General features: G+C 36.6%; 1 protein-coding gene across 2 annotated transcripts; it reads right to left on the bottom strand.

Moving 5' to 3' along the window:
• Positions 1-2,242: 2,242 nt before the first annotated feature.
• LOC118243049 (uncharacterized) lies at positions 2,243-13,747 on the bottom strand. Of its 2 annotated transcripts, XR_014126775.1 has the most exons (15): positions 13,502-13,747; positions 10,453-10,518; positions 10,274-10,318; positions 9,337-9,498; positions 9,062-9,136; positions 8,744-8,797; positions 8,551-8,613; positions 8,363-8,437; positions 7,451-7,513; positions 7,263-7,337; positions 6,196-6,249; positions 5,582-5,739; positions 5,335-5,456; positions 4,648-5,181; positions 2,243-3,966 (listed from the first exon to the last, which is right to left on the bottom strand). XR_014126775.1 is itself a non-coding variant. In XM_081725400.1 (14 exons), the coding sequence occupies exons 1-14, from the start codon at positions 13,575-13,577 to the stop codon at positions 5,007-5,009; spliced, it is 1,263 nt and encodes a 420-aa protein (XP_081581526.1). In that variant the 5' UTR covers positions 13,578-13,747; the 3' UTR covers positions 4,139-5,006. The 2 variants fall into 2 exon arrangements, 1 of the variants encoding a protein (XP_081581526.1); XM_081725400.1 differs by lacking the exon at positions 2,243-3,966 and having other exon boundaries at positions 4,139-5,181.
• Between the last annotated feature and the right edge of the window lie 2,870 nt (positions 13,748-16,617).

The raw sequence follows: 16,617 nt of genomic DNA, 5'->3' as shown, positions 1-16,617 counted from the left end.
TCTGATGAGGAGAAAGAGCAGATCAAGTTTTCATAATCAGAAGTGCAGTAAGAAGTCGTTTCAGCATAAGCAAATAATCCACTGTCAAGCAAATATATATACATGGACAAAATATTAACAAACAAATATACAAACAGGCAAAACCCATGGCTGATAGCAATAGCAATACTTGTTTTGAGTTTTCACTTGAAAAATTAGAAGATAATTAGTTTTTTAGTGACACATCTTTGATTTGGGACTCACAGAGCACTCTGCTGATGAGGGCCAGAGCAAAGACGAAAGCACACAAAGAAACCAGCAGCAGTCTGTCCTTAGGTCATGTGCTTTGGTCATGACCTTTGTCCTGGCACCAACTGAAGGGTCAGCAGGGTCAACTGGTCCTGGTACAGTAGAGGGGCTCAGATCAGCTGCCAGAAATATGAGGAATGACTTCATTATATCATATATAATGTTTAGAATGAAAGGCCTAAAAATGTTATACATTTATATGTTTATACTGATTTTAATATTCATAATCACAAGTGTGTCATAAAACAGAAATAAGTTATATGTAGGTGTAGTAGGTATAGTTATTTTTTTTTCCACATCATATTTTCTTACATGCTATCATGTTCTGAATTGAATGAATACGTGATGTTCAGGGATGTGAGGCAGGATGCGGGTGAAATGGCATCTTTAGGGAAGTCCAGTCATTATCATCATCGTCAAGAAACAAAACATCACCAACCAAACAAACTGAAGGGCAACTGATGTGCACAACGTTACAACCCAACTGTATAGTCAACAACAAGTCACAGATGAAGAACATCCCTGAACTTTAATATTCTTTTCAACTCCCTCGTTCATTCATCAGTTCCCCTCAGTGGAATGTCACAGAATATTGACACCATAGTTCCACTACTTTATTAACTGAATTTTTATTAAGTTAGTTCTGCATTCAGACAGCATAATTTTATGGGTGGTGTTTGAACAGGGTTTGATTATTATTATTTATTTACACAAACCCTTATTAATTATTTACTATTTGTTATCTATCTATCTATGCATCCATCCATCCTTCCTAAATTCACATAGAAATGGACACAGATTTTAAGATAGATTTTTCATTATTTAAAATGTGGTATAGACTGCGGCCTGAGCGCCCTCTAGAGATACATGTAGACCGAGAGCCCCCTGTGTGCTCTCTCAGACCCCAGTCCCTCCTACACAAGGACAGGCCGGGTAGGTCACGTTAGAGCCAGACTCAGGGGCACACAGCCACCCCTCCCCAATTCATGAAAATCATGGCTCCCAAACCTGTTTGGACATCGCTGACCTGATAACATCCTGCCCTAAGCAGGTCTATAAGTGCTGACAGCATATATTGTGTGAAATGTATATATTTGGAACTAATGTGAGTTGATTACAGTTTAGCATAGTTATCAGTAGATGGTCCATTATCATCAGTGTTTTAGATTTGTTACAGATTAATGTCAAATGTAAACATGACATTAAATTAGCCTACCGACTTTGTGACATTAATGTGGCTATATTACAGTTATATTACTATAACTACTAATATTATCATTAGTATAAGTATAGCTTTATTGCTCACTTGTACAAAGTGTATTTTTCTGCACTGTGAGTGTTGTTTCTATGCCAAGTATGGGACAAATGAAGCAGGTGGCAATAGTGAACGTTCAGGGCACTGTGGAATGGAATATCCATAGCTCATCAGTGTTAAACAGGCAATAAAACCACAAAATGGGCCCACAAACAAAAAAACACAAATCAGGACCCATACAAACAGCAAAACAAATATTTTACAGAGAATGGAGGGCTCTAAATGCACAAGAGTAATGCATTAAAGTACAGTACTTAAGTAAAGTACCATCAGCTGGAGACAATGACCCTAATGGATAAGATAATAGGTAACAAGGGGGAGTAAACAAGAGCACAAGGCAGGACTGACAAGAAAACAACCAGAACCAGAAGAGAAGGGACAGAATAGAATTGTGAAACCAATTAAGTTGTAGTATGTATGAACACAGGTGAAAATTACTGCATTCTTACCATTAGAGGGTAGTGTGGTGCAACCTGAGTAATAATTAGATGCTCTGATAATAGTAGATTCACTGTAAGTGCATATTATTGCATTCATGTGCCTAATAATGTTAATGAGGGAAATGACAGATGGAATGTACGTACTGTTTTTATTCCAGACCACACATACATACATACACATATACAAATGGATGCGCATAAATACATAACTAAACATACAAATACACAATAACTCAGGTCAACAATTATATCTAGCTTTCTACTCTGTATGTGGAACAATCATCTAGCAACTTTCTTCTTTTTATAAACTGTGTTGTGAACTTCATCCTTTACCAAAAAGATTAACCCTTTCCTCTCTTCAAAGACTACGTCCCCTTTTGTATTATAGGCTGTTGGTTGATGGGCAGAGGTAGTGTAATTGGTATGTTGCCTTTCTTACATTCATCATCTTTTCACATTTGATGGCATTTAGCTGATGCTTTTAGCCAAAGTGACTTACAACTCTGATACTTCCCTGGTATGGCCAACCAATCAGCACTTCCATCTACTTCCCTAAACTAACCAGTGTGGCACGAGGCTTTCACTGACTCTTTGTGGTGGCTTACAGGGCACTGTGTTAAGAGAGAGAGAGAGAGAGAGAGACCGACCAAGCAATACGTACAGGGATGGAACAACAACTACATTGGATGTTTGCTCACATGCTATGGAGACAATGCATAAGGAATGACAGGTAAGTTAACTAAAATAGAGACTTCTTTGAAAAAAAGCTGCTTAAAAAGATATGCCACTCTGTTACGTGTCACATGTATAAAAAAACAAATATGATCAAGTCTTTAAAATACACTGTATTGGTGAAGTGAAAAAATTCTGATAGGTGTCTTTCAAAAGGCAGGATGATATTAAGCTACACTAAACAGGGAGGACCAATTTTCAAAGTGCAATTGACTTTCTTAGACAATATACTGTACAGAGTCCAAGGATATGTGTTTATATATAATGATGTATGTATAAATACATGTTTGTGTGCAATGTAATTTGCCTTCAATTTTTAAGAATAAAAGTTACTGCAAATTGTGGCGTTAACATTGAGGCTAGAGTTTGGGGACAGGGGCTCCCATGGTACACCACTGCTTCTCTCGCTAGGTATTTTGTGGGTTTTGTGGTGGTGGTTATTGTTTTTTTTGTCATGCTCTTGTTATTTAGTTATTGCATAGTCATTTTGAATGGTTTTGACTGTCCCTCATTTTATGTGCATCCCCAGCCTCATGTAGTTGTCTGTTTCCTGTAGCCATCACCCTAGTATTAGTGCCTGTTCAGGAAGCTCTCTCTCTCTCTCTCTCTCTCTCTGTGGTTTACCTGGCCTCTATTCTGTTTTTTTTTTTTTCTTGTTCACTTTTTCTCACTAATTTGCATGAGCGTCATGAATGTATGATACAAGTAACGTCTTGCTATAGGAATTGTAAAAAGGCTTAGTTTAATTATAGAAGTGATTTAATTGAAGCTTTTGGCGAGCCAGAGTAGCTTATAGGTTTAAAAGACTGTAGTTATATCAAACCAATAAAAATTACATCCATATACAATAATGTGATGAGACATGGCTATTTAGTTTTGCATGAAAGTATGTACTTTAAGTTAACAATATTCCATGTATTAATTGTTTATTTATCTCCATGGCTTCAGTTTGCATGGTTGTGATGAAATTTTGGAATGTATTTTGGGATGCTGTCTGAAGTTCCTTATCTCAGCAAAACCGGCGGTGTGAGGGACTGCTGGTAGCAATGTCCACCATCCCTTAGTAAAATCAGAATGCCCTTCAACATGGTGGCAAGGATTCCACCAAGGTCAAGTGGTGAGGAGTAGTGTGGGAGTGGCTTTCTTTTCCAGAATTTGGTCTGGGGTCTGGTCCTGTATACCAAAGGTATGCTTTGAACCAATAAAAGAGTGAACAGATTACAGCATTATATCACAAATATCACATCAGTTTGAACTATTAGGAAGTGGGATATATTGCTGCCAAAATTCCATCTGAATTTAATCTATCATAATATTTCATGACTATGGGATGTTAAAATAAAATATATTTTTTACACAACACTCTCTGCAGATTATGATGTTTATTATTTACAAATGTAATAATTATAATTTAGCAAAAGTAAATAACATCTGTATGATAGCTGTATGATAAAACACTCTGGATGAAGCTTTAACTTGAATAACCCTCCACTTTGTCTCAAAGTTGTGACTAAATACAAACAATCTCTAGAACTAATAAACAAAGCAATGTTTCACTTTACAGTGCTCTAATTTTACAGCATCTCCACATTTACACCAATAAGATGAAGTGTTACAGTAGCAATCTAATGCATTTCAGTACTACCCAGTGCTGCTTAAAGCATCCTGCTCATCATATGAGACTGAAACTGCTAAAGATGCATTCTTGCATCATCAGCAAGCCCAAACTCATTAATGAGCATATGGTTTGTAACAACACAGATATGTACAAGAAGCAATGCCTGAATACTTAAACAAATAAATACAAAGAAAATCCAGCCTGAGATTTCAATTCCCTATGCATTACGTTATGGCCATAATTACAATCTCTACCTCTAGGTTTTACATTCCTGCTTTGGCCTCACAGACATGCTTGTGTTTCTTCCCATCTTCAGTGCATATTTCATCCAGTAAATCATAACTGGCAGAGCTGAGCTCCATTATAGCACAGTCTTCTCCTTCTATGTGAGCATTTTGATCTTTCGAGTCATTAGGCCCAAACTCATTGATGACCATGTGGTTTGTCACAGTACAGAGATATGAACATGAAGCAATGCCTAAATATGTAAACAAACAAATAAATACATAAGCGGGACACAAACAAATACAAAGAAAATTCAGCCTGAGATTTGACTTCCCTACACCTTATGTTATTGCCATAATTACAATCTCTACTATCTACTATCTCTGTTTTACATTCCTGCTTTGGCCTCACAGACATGCTTGAGTTTCTTGCTTTCTTCATTACAGAATGCATCCAGTAAAAGATAACTGTCAGAGCTGAGCTCCATTACAGCACAGTCTTCTCCTTCAGGGTGAGCATTTTGATCTCCCTTCCAGTCATCTGGCTCATTTCCAGTCCAGTACCTGGTTGTCAAGGGAACAAAATAAACAAATCACTATTACAAGTGTGCCATTTTGTTAAAAGCATGTAGACTAAATGCGTAGTGATCTACCATGATATGATCATGTGACCTCGAAATGAACAGGACTTTTCAGTGGTGTCTGTAATGGACCAACCTCGGTGTCTGACTGAGCTTTGTGCCATCTAACCAGTGCCATTCTCCCTCCACCACAGCATCAGTCAGACCGATCCAGTAGAACTCACTTCCAGAACCAGGCTTTGATCTTTTTAAGAAATCCTTTAATGAAAAATATTGTGATTAGAATCTGTAAGACATTCCGATGAACAGGACAATAAGGGCATAACTGTTCTGCATTTCAGTGAGTATTTTAGTGTCACAGCTATTACATTCAGACATCATACCTGCTCCATTGGACTGGTAACAATCACCAAATATCCTCCCTTATCAACACAAGCATTCCGACTGGCATTCCAGGTCTCCTCATCAGTAGAGAAGTAGTAACACTTCCCACTGAAGAACTTCCAGCCCTGAGCACAGTGGTCTGATTTCATCTTCAGAGCTGCAGCATTGTGATTGCACAGCGTTAATACACTACTCAGAGACAATGCTGAAGAGATCAGGTTATGATACACAATATAGAATCTGATAAATACACAAAATACTGTTTACTTTCAAATATCACATAGTGATAAACTAAAGGACATTGAGGCCAGGCATAGAGGATTAAATGGACAAACAAGTACTCAAACAAGAATAAATTAACTTTAACACATTTTGCCCTCCACTATTCACAGTAGAATTCTCTTTGAAAGAATAATGAAACTGAAGATATTCTTTGCCAAATTAGTAAGTGACCATCAAAGTGTTGACTATGTAAATGAAAGTCAAAACACAAGTATTGAAGGATTCTTCTTGGTACACATTCAATTATTTTTATGAAGGCCATTGTTTATACTGACATAATATGTATATTGTTTTCTAGTTTTCTAGTTCAGACTGAAACTGTAGATCTCACTTTTGGTTAGATTTTCCTTTTCTGCCTGCAGCTGCTCCATACTCCTGTTTATCTCTGGAAAATCAGGACAACACCAGTATATCAGTACATCTGAATGTCAGGTTTATGACAGCTAACAAAAGGAGTTATATAGTCAACATAAATAACAAAATGTAAGAAATATATTTCATCCTTCAATACTGATTCTATGTGAAAGGGTTTTGATATTTTGCAAGTCATTTGATTCTAAAAGTAGGAAGTGGATGTCAAAGTGCCATCTTGGGTTTATAGATGAAAGCAGACATTTCTGGCTTTGGCTGCATCAGTTTTAGTCTTGTATTCCAGTACAAAAATGGAAGTTGAAACCAAGATGCACAGATTAATCCAGCACACAGCTTGTCTGTCTGTCTTTTATTCTCCAGTAAAAATCTTAGAAATAAAGTTATGTCTTCACTATTAGAATATAATAATTACCAGAGAGCTGACTGACCAAACTAGTTTCACAAACAGAAAGATGCACATTTTCTTTTTCCAGGTTTTGAAGGGTGTCAATCATGATCATATGATCATACACTGAATAAAGATGGTTCTTTAGCACATTTGTGTATTGTTTCCTAACAGGCTCCAACTGATTCTTGTCTGTTACCCTGAAACTCTTCTGAATAAGGACATCTTTGTGGAAATTGAAAGTACTGAACTGCCCATTGAATGATCTGGCATTCATCCAGGGGTTGTAAAATCAGCACTGATACACATACACACACACACACACACACACACACACACACACACACACACACACACACACACACACACACACACACACACACACACACAAACAAACAAACATTCTCTATCTCTCCTAAATAAACACTTGACCCCTGTGTCTTGAGTCATAGTGGGTCTCTGAGGGCTCATAAGAAGAAATCATGAGACATTAAAATGACAGCTGGGTTTGTTAATAACAATGTAAACAAAACAGTGTACATTATCAGGGAGACTTTGTCCATTTATAAAATATGAACACAGGTACTGTATTTTACAAATATAAACATCAAGCTCTGATTCAACATAAGATTTGTATTTACCTTTGAGTTCATTTGCTAACTTTTCATTCTCTGTTTGGTAGTTTCTCTCTCTCTCATCCATAGTGTTCTTTGTTCCTGAAATAAAAGAACAAAACAATCATCAATCTACTAATGTGGAGGTCCAGATTAGTCAGCCTCTTATTCTTAATTTGAGGACTAATATTTCTAAAAGTAAATCTGGATCTCACTTTGAAGTTCACTGGTCAAATTTTCTTTTTCTTCCTTCACCTGCTCAATACTCCTCTTCATCTCTGGAAAATCAGGATGACAGCAGTATATCAGTACATTTGAATGTCAGTATAAATAACAAAAGGTAAGTAATATATTTCCTGCTTCAAGTACTATTCCCTATTGTTATACTATTAGAATAAGCATCTTTCCTTAGCTAGTATATGAAGCCTTATGCACTTGCTGTCTTTGGGGAAGAACTGCACCTCGCTCATTTCCATACCTGTCGTGAAGTTTATTAATCTGTAAGATAATCATTTTGATATGTTCTTAAAGTTCTTTAATATATCTGTCAGTAACAAACTGACCCATTTATTTATCTTTATAACACTTTGCTTTTTCCTCACACACACACAATGTCTTTTTGCTGAAGATGTGACCCTGGCCTTGATTCAGTGTGGCTCTGTGAGTGCTCATATGGAGAAACCAATCAGACATTTGAATGATGTCTGGGTTGGTTCATAACAATTTTAAAACCAGTCTACATTATCTGGGAGCCTATAAGCTATAAACAGATACAATATTTTACAAATACAAAAGCTATGATTTGTATTCTTCTCTGATTTGTATCCTTCTCTGTTTGGTAGTTTCTCTCTCCTACATCCATAATGTTCTTTGTTCCTGATAGGCAAGAACAAAACTATTAACCTACTAGTGTCAAGGTTCAGATTAGTCATCCACCTATTCTATTTGTGATGTTTAATATTTCTAGAGGTAAATCTAGATCTCACTTTGAAATTCAATTTTCAGGTTTTCCTTTGCTTCCTGCCGCTGCGTATTAATCAATAATACCAGACTTTGTACATTTAACTCATAATGGATACTTTAAAAAAGCACTGATTTATCTGTTTCAATCTTAGATCTCTACTTGCCATTGAGTTCATTTGCTAAATTTTCCATCTCTGTTTGGTATTTTCTCTGTCTCTCATCCAGAGTGTTCTTTGTTCCTGAAATGAAAGAACAAAACAATCATCAATCTACTAGTGTGGAGGTCCAGATTAGTCAGCCCCTTATTCTTTATTTGAGTTTTAATATTTCTAGAGGTAAATCTGGATCTCACTTTGAAGTTCACTGGTCAGGTTTTTCTTTTCTGCCTGCAGCTGCTCAATACTGCTGTTTCTTTCTGGAAAATAAAGATGATGTCACCATGTTAATATGAATGTCAAATTAATGACAACTTACACTAAGTTAACTCCTCAGTCAACACTGTATAATTCCACACTATATATGTCTGCTTATTAAAAAAATCTTACCTGAGAGAATCTTTTCACTTAAATTGTAACTCCTTAAGATCTTCTTGTAATTATCTAAACTCACATCAGATTGAAAAGTGACAAGTCTTTTAGTCATTTAGTTTCATTATACGTGCTGGTGTTGGTGTTAAAAATCAGTAATCCCTGTCACCACCTGAAGCCCCTGATTACTCCTGAGCTTTGTATGAACCAATGAAGGAATGACAAAATTACTAAATTAATAATATACACAAGATTGCATTTCCAGCTCTTATTTCATACTTCATGTGTGAAATAGTTTTGATTAGTGGATTGACTTTGACTTCATGTTGCACTGACCTCTGAAAAAGTTCAACTGCTTCTCAGATTCTTCATGGGACAGCTTTCCAAAACCATCTGAGAAAGAAAAGAAATCTACTATCTACTTAATTAACAACAAGGAGGGAAAAACAATAACAACATCAGTTCGTAATGGCCCAGCATGTTAACCCAACCATGATCTTAAGCAAGTAAATAATGATAAAACCAATTTATAACAATAACAACAATATTAATTTAGCCAGTGAAAAGTTATACTTTATTATTAATGTATAAGCATTTGATTTGTCACTCACAGAGCACTCCAATGACGAGGGCCACAGCAAAGAGAAGAACACACAGTGAAACCAGCAACAGTCTCTCTATAAGTCTCTCTTTAACCTGTGCAGTGTTAATGACCTTTGACCTTGCTTCTGGTGAAGGGTCATCAGTGACATTTGGTCCAGGCTGAAGACCAGCTGCCAGGACCAAAATTATTTTTGGAGAATTATTTAACAAATAAAAGGCAATGAATGTTACTTAAAGATTTTGAGCTTCTGCATCCCTTTGTTAGTCACTGAAAATGACTTTTCCTCCATATGAATAACCAAAAAAGACATCCAACAAGCATTTGCCACCCAAGTTTCTGCTGGTGTTTTGAAATAATATTTCCTAAAGTTCTACATGGTCTCGAGCTCAGATCAGCATGACAAGCACTGTGGTTGCAGGTATTACAGGGACCTGTAGACTCTAATGGGTCTACTCTTTTTGAAAAATAGCAATAATTTCCATGTATGTCACTCTTTTGTAAGTTGCTCTGGATAAGAGCGTCTGCTAAATGCTGTAAATGTAAATGTAAATGTGCACACAAACTATTAACAACAAAGCATGACAACTAACATGTCATAGTTGTGATCATTGCACTGGTACATGTATATCCAGTGAAAAAGTGCAGATAATGTTCCCCACCTGTAGTGTAGAGGGTTGGCAATCACATATAACAATAGATGGGCTACAGTCTGTACCTGTGCATGTATAAAAGGTACCAACAGGGCACAGGCTAGTGCCCAATAAAGTGGCCAGTGGATGCAGGTGCAAGGTTGGTATTCCTAATGAAGTTGTCAGTGAGTGTGTACATATACATGTATTTACACCAACATGAGCCTTAGATGAAACTAATTACAGAATTGAAACACAAAATACACATGAGCTGAGATGTATTAATAAACCATTCAAATTCTCATACAGACTCACCTGGATTAGAGAAGGCCACATTTGAGTAGGTGACCTCCTCCTTTGCTGCACCAAATGACAAAGAGAGTCATGGATTAATTCCTAGATTAATTCTCAAGTCATTACATTAGATAGTACGTAAGGTGTTTCTTAAAGCTGGTTTATAGTGGACAAAAGCTGTAGATGGTCATTGCACTCACTTCTATTTTGATTTGAGTCAATGATGCGAACTTCAGAGTATATGATGTCATCAGATTTGGAACTCTCTTGTCACATGAACATGAGAGCAATATAAAGAACAGAGAAAAAGAGAGAGAATGAATGCATTTAAAGGCATTTGTGAAATAAACAAGTCTGCAAAAAGCAGTGTAGTGTTTATATAAAAAATATTGGCTGTTGGAAATGTACTGAAAATCTGTTACAAAGTCCATCTTGTATGATGCTTTATGTCATTTCCCCAGACCACAGTGTGTTGGAATTACAACATTTCCCCCAAACCTTTTCAGAATTCATCAACAGTTATTACCAACAGTATTAGTATTAGCTGTATTGTGTCATATGCAACTTGTCAATAACACTTTACAAAAAGGATATATCAATAACACTGTCTTATGCTTTACCTGATTACTAATCAACAGATTATGACAAAAAAGACAAAGTAAATATGTTCAAACAGAGCTTTTACATTTTTTTCCATCAATTCCACTGTCTCGGTGCGCCTGGCATCAAGACGGAGGGAAACAGCCACCCACCCACACACACACACACACACACACACACACACACACACACACACACACACACACACACACACACTGCTTGTACCTTCCCCCTTATTTAAAGCCCACGGATACTCTCCTCTAGTGCTGCGCATTGCTTGTCATTACAGCACCTGGAAAACGTGCCAAGTGAAGCCTGCTCATTTGCGTTGCTGCTCCACGAGCCTTTACTGCCCACGTGATTTTTTTTTCTTTTTCTGCTGCTGTGTTTATTGTTTCTTTGTTTTATGGTGATTCTCCATACCTGCTGCCATCACATACACATTTATTTAAATCTAACCTTAACAAGGGTTAAAAATTGTTTTCCTGTGCTTATAATATTTCTCAAACCAAAAACTCCTCTTTCATCAGCGCTTGTCCATGTTCTGTAAATGATATTTATAAATGTTTTGTATACTGAATATGTTTTGTTTTATATGTCTAGGTTTTCATTTATTTACTGAATATGGTAAGCATATTTGGGTCACTGAAAAGCATCATACAAATATAATGTTTTATTATTAATAATAATTATTTTACTCATAATTAAAAATATAAGTGAATAAAATGAATGGGAAAAAATGTGTATTGTTTCAAGATGAGAAGAATCATTTATTATTAAGGTATTTATTATCAAGAAGGCCGTATGTTGAGTGGCTCAACTTAGGGATCAACTTAAGGGATCAACTTAAAAGCTAAATATGATAGACACTGTGATTGTGGTCATGCAAATTCGGTTGGGAATACAGCAAATTAATTTTGTTTAAGAAAATGATTATTTATTCTGCACTGTTGAGGATGAAAGGCTGCTAAAAGACTGCTGAAAGCCCTTCTGTCCTCAGCATTAGATAAAAATATGTTCACAGGGAAATGATATTGCAAACACAGATACTTTTTGCAAGTTTATACAGCATACCATTCATTTTGTTTTGTGTCAGAACTGTCCAGGATAAGCTGTTACGGTGGGGGTTTTATTCCCTCTAAAATTGCAGGATCACCGCAAATGGCGAAACATAGACAATGGAAATGATTCCATGCCACAGCCTAACCTGTGTAATCCTTCAATTCTGTCACATTTGTTTAATTTTTAAAGTTGTATTAATTACTTCTATTTCTTCTCTCTCTCTCTGTCTGTCTGTCTGTCTGTCTGTCTGTGTGTCTGTCTGTCTGTCTCTCTCTCTCTCTCTCTCTCTCTCTCTCTCTCTCTCTCACACACACACACACACACACACACACACACAAAACTCTTGAATTGGGACATGTTTGAACTTTTGGTTAATTCCTCAAACTAACCTACAGTTATGGCCAAAAGATTTGAGACTGACACAAATATCAGTTTTCACAATCAAACCCACTTTTGGTTTGGAGTGGGTTTGTTCAAATTTATCCTAAAAACACTGCCAGGAACAAGGAATGGTATCAAAACATCCTCCAAGACCAACTCCTCTCAATGATCCAGGAGCAATTTGGTGATGAACAATGCTTTTTACTGCATGATGGAGCACCATGTGACAAGGCAAAAGTGATAACCAAGTGGCTTGGTGAACAAAACATTGAAATTTTGGGTCCATGGCCAGGAAACTCCCCAGATCTCAATCCCATTGAGAACCTACGGTCAATCCTCAAAAGAGGGTGGACAAACAAAAATACAGAAACTGAAATCCAAGCACTGATTAGACAAGAATGGATTGCCATTGATCAATATTTGCCCAGAAGTTGATATCCAGCATGCCAAGGTGAATTGCAGAAGACTTAAAAATAGAAGGGTCAACACTGTAAATATTATGTCTTGGCTTAAAGTGGATGTATTTCTCAATAAAAAGTAAAAAAAAAAGAAGAAATGCTTATAGTTGTACTTTACTACACCATATAAAAAAAAAACTGAGGCGGTAAACATTGTAAAACCAAACTTTGTGTAAATTGCAAAACTTTTGGCCACAATTCTATTTCTGTGCAGATGACGTTTTGTTATTCAGCCTTTTGTCCTTTTCTCTGTTGATATATTTTTCTTTCCTTTTGTTTTATTCATGTTTTGGTTTGCCTTAGTGTGTCCCTCATGCTACGCATCTGTTTTAGTCGTAATTGTAGCCTCCTGTGTTGTTTGTTAATTCTCTCGCTGTTTATACAGAACTGCATTTGCATCTTGCCTCTCTCCTCGTCCCTGCTAAACATTACAATGTGTGAATCACAGGTTGAAGCAGCAGATTTCAGTGGCGCGTTAACACTCTAAAGTATCGGTTATCTACGATAACATGACATTTGAATTAAAACCACTGGTGCGTAAAGGGGTTCAAAACGTATGCGCCTCATAAACTCCTATTTTCGAGTGTCCCATTACTATCAATACCAAAAAAACAAAAAAGAAATTTGCAGACTAAGCACCTTAGAAATACAATCAGTAGCAAAACTCAATAAACTACAGTAACTACACAACCCATACAACGTTCTCATTTCTGTTCCGGAACAGACAAACATAAAATATGCTTCTTACCATCAGAAAATTCACCATCTCCAGTTGCCCTCGTCACATGCTTCTTAATGTTCTTGTTGGAATAGATGGCCTCCATTGATGCTCTGATTTTATAACCCGTTAACCTGCTTTAGAAAGATGGACTGTTGAAGGACTGTACTGTATGCAGCACTTTCTCTCACACAGTTCTGATTCTGATACAGCAACACTTCTTAGTAATTCTTAACTTCTGTATAAGATCTTGTGAGAGATATGACCTGTAAATGCACATGCAAATCTTTTTTCAGTTCTTTTGTTTTTTGTTCTTTTTTATTTATCTCTGGTTCCTCTCTCACAAATAACTGCTGAGACAACAAGAAAAACAAAGATACATTTAATTTTCCCATATGAGTTCCTATTTTTACACTGTGAATCCCTCCAAACAGACCTTGTCTACGTTTACTTGTTACTTTTTCAGCATTTTGTCAATTCTCTAATCCAGAGTGACTTACATATATTACATATCCTGAATATTACATATATTGTCAAGTGGTTTAGCCTTTTTTCATGCTGCAGCCTGTTGCTCTGAATATTTCTCAGTATCTGGTTCATTCAGCCTCCGTTCTTCATCTTTGCAGTTGACCAACATGGTCAGGCCTCTGAGGGGGCGCTTAGCTTTCTACTGAGGGTTTGCAGTGCAGTGCTTAGACTGGCATGGTCACTAATATTGAGACGCTCACCTTCAGCTTCACTAGGTGCCTAGAGTTGATTAATGTAAAGCTGTTTTGAGAACTTGCCTGTTGTGAAAGTCCTCTATTAATAAACTCTCATTGAATTAATGTGTTAATTCATCCAGCAATTCCGGAAAGCCGAGGAGCTCTGCTTACTCTCTTGCTCTGCCATACAATGTTTAGCATTAGCATTTCCTGAATCCCTAACCTCAGACTCAAAATGTCATCTCAGAATACCACAAGAGTGGCACATCTTGTCACTGTGATATTTCACTTCCTATATTCTCATGAAATGTGAACTCTGAAAGTAAAATTTGCAAATTGCTTAATACAGCTGCGGATGACAAAATTCTCATTTAACTTTCACATGGTAAAAACATTCTGTACTTTTTTCAACTGGTGTAACAGGGTTAGCATTATAAAGTTGTTAAAGTTAAGTGTTACATTGCTTTTGTTAAAATTGATTTGAAATTCTAGAATAAAATTATTAAAATTGAGTTAATTTCATTATCTTAAAACAGTAAAAACTGGTTACAGGGAGCCTCTCATTTAATGACGTCACTGCACTCCGAGTTCCTTGGGATTGCTGTACTGCTCAGAGCTGTTTTACCCAAAGCATTGTTTCTGACCATGGTTTAAATATATCACTCTTAAAATACATATGAACTTCATAGAAGTATGGCATCTGACCACATTTGCTTTTCTAATGTGGCTAACACTAGCTAACCTACAATAGCAATCTGTGAGAGTGTGTTTCTCCACATTTGCCATGGTAGCTTAACCAAATAATCTACAAATTTCTAGCATATTATATATAAATAAATATTATAAATATATATACATTTCTGGTATATACTCCCTTTCCACTCATTTATCTGGACAATATTTATTATTTAATTCGCATCCGTTTCCCTGACCCGTATATATTTTATGTATCTCTCCTACAGGCAGAGCAGCCACCAGAGGCATTTCATTGCCAGTTATACTGTGTAGGACAATGTATGTGACAAATAAACTTTGAACTTTGAACTGTTTCCTAATTTTCTTGCTTTTGCATGCCACATCACAGAATAACTGAGCCACTCAGGGATGCAGTGAATCTCGCTAAAGGGGATGATCATGGGAACCCAGTTCTTGATGAACCTGCCTGACGACATGGAGCTCTGGTCACAGGTTTCACCATACCCTGTGCCCAGGACCACCTGCCCTGTACCACCAACAAGTCCTGGGTCAGGCAGCACGACAAGTGCTGACCCCTACTTGAGTCATGCTTTACTGTGGAACTGGCAACACTAAGTAGCCTTTGTCTACTTAGACCAGGACGTCACTCTCTGTATTTGTGGCTCAATCACAGCATTTATATGTGTGGCTAAATAACAGTGCTATGCATGTCTGTAAGTTGATGCAATAAATCAAAATACAAATAATGAAGGATTCGTCTTCTTATGCAATCAATACTTTCATGAATGCCATCTTTTCTGGTGAGGTAATTTTTTGTAGTTTTCTAGCTGAGAAATGTCTGGCTTTTGCTGGATCAGTCATTCCAATAAAACTCTTCCCAATGCAGAAATGGAAGTGGAAAGCAAGATGCACAGATTAATCCAGCACTCCAGCCTTTTCTCTCTCTAATTCTGCAGTGAAAATCTGAGAAATAAAGTTATATCTTCACTACTGGAAGATGATCTCACCAGAGAGCTGATTGACCAAACTGGTCCACCTTTTCTTTTTCTAGGCTTTCATTGTCTCTGAATGTCCTGGATGTCTGAAGTTTAGTTTATTTGGTCTCACAGACCGTTTTCTTGCTAGGCCACTGAAACTAATGAATACAATCATGCCTGTTTATACTGTGGCAATAGAAGAAGATAAATAATAATAATAAAAAAAACATTTTTAAGTTAAGTACTTTTAACTTTGTAAGAAATATACATTTGAAGGTTAAATTGTCATCTGTCCCATGTGGTTTAGTTTTTGTTCCATTTTCTTGTGATGTCTCTGTGCTCCCTGTCCTTAACGTTCCTCACCTATGTCTTGTTTAGCCCATGTTAAACTGTGCATTTTTACTCCACATGCTTCATTTAATGTTTGTGGAATCATTATTAAAGTAAGAGTTAGTAAATTAGTAAGGTAAGGTAACTGAGGTAAATTAGTCTGTTTGAATGACACCTGTTTTGCAGTTTCCAGGCATTCTTTACATCTGATATAACTTAATAATCTGATATAACCTCCAAGCCTCTTTCTGAATTTCTCCATCTTTGTAAGGGCACTCTTGCCACACACTCCTATTTTAGATGTTATTCAGTGTAAATGAACAAAAGAACACAATAGAAGCAACTGTCAGAGATGTTAGGGCACATTATTTCATCAAACATTTAAACTCAATAAAACCTAGGCACAATCATCAGTGTGGGCCAATGCCAAAATAATAAA

The sequence above is a fragment of the Electrophorus electricus genome, chromosome 13, assembly GCF_041902795.1.
Source record: "Electrophorus electricus isolate QZ-2024a chromosome 13, ASM4190279v1, whole genome shotgun sequence".
NCBI lineage: Eukaryota > Metazoa > Chordata > Actinopteri > Gymnotiformes > Gymnotidae > Electrophorus > Electrophorus electricus.
This window is presented reverse-complemented; position numbering and strand designations above follow the sequence as displayed.

Coding starts and splice junctions, on each gene's coding strand:
- LOC118243049 (XM_081725400.1), bottom strand. CDS start 13,577: ATGGAGGCCATCTATTCCAACAAGAACATTAAGAAGCATGTGACGAGG. Junction 7,338..7,450: donor TTTGACCAGTGAACTTCAAA/GTGAGATCCAGA, acceptor CTTTTATTTCAG/GAACAAAGAACACTATGGAT. Junction 5,740..6,195: donor AAAGGAAAATCTAACCAAAA/GTGAGATCTACA, acceptor ACAATGCTGCAG/CTCTGAAGATGAAATCAGAC.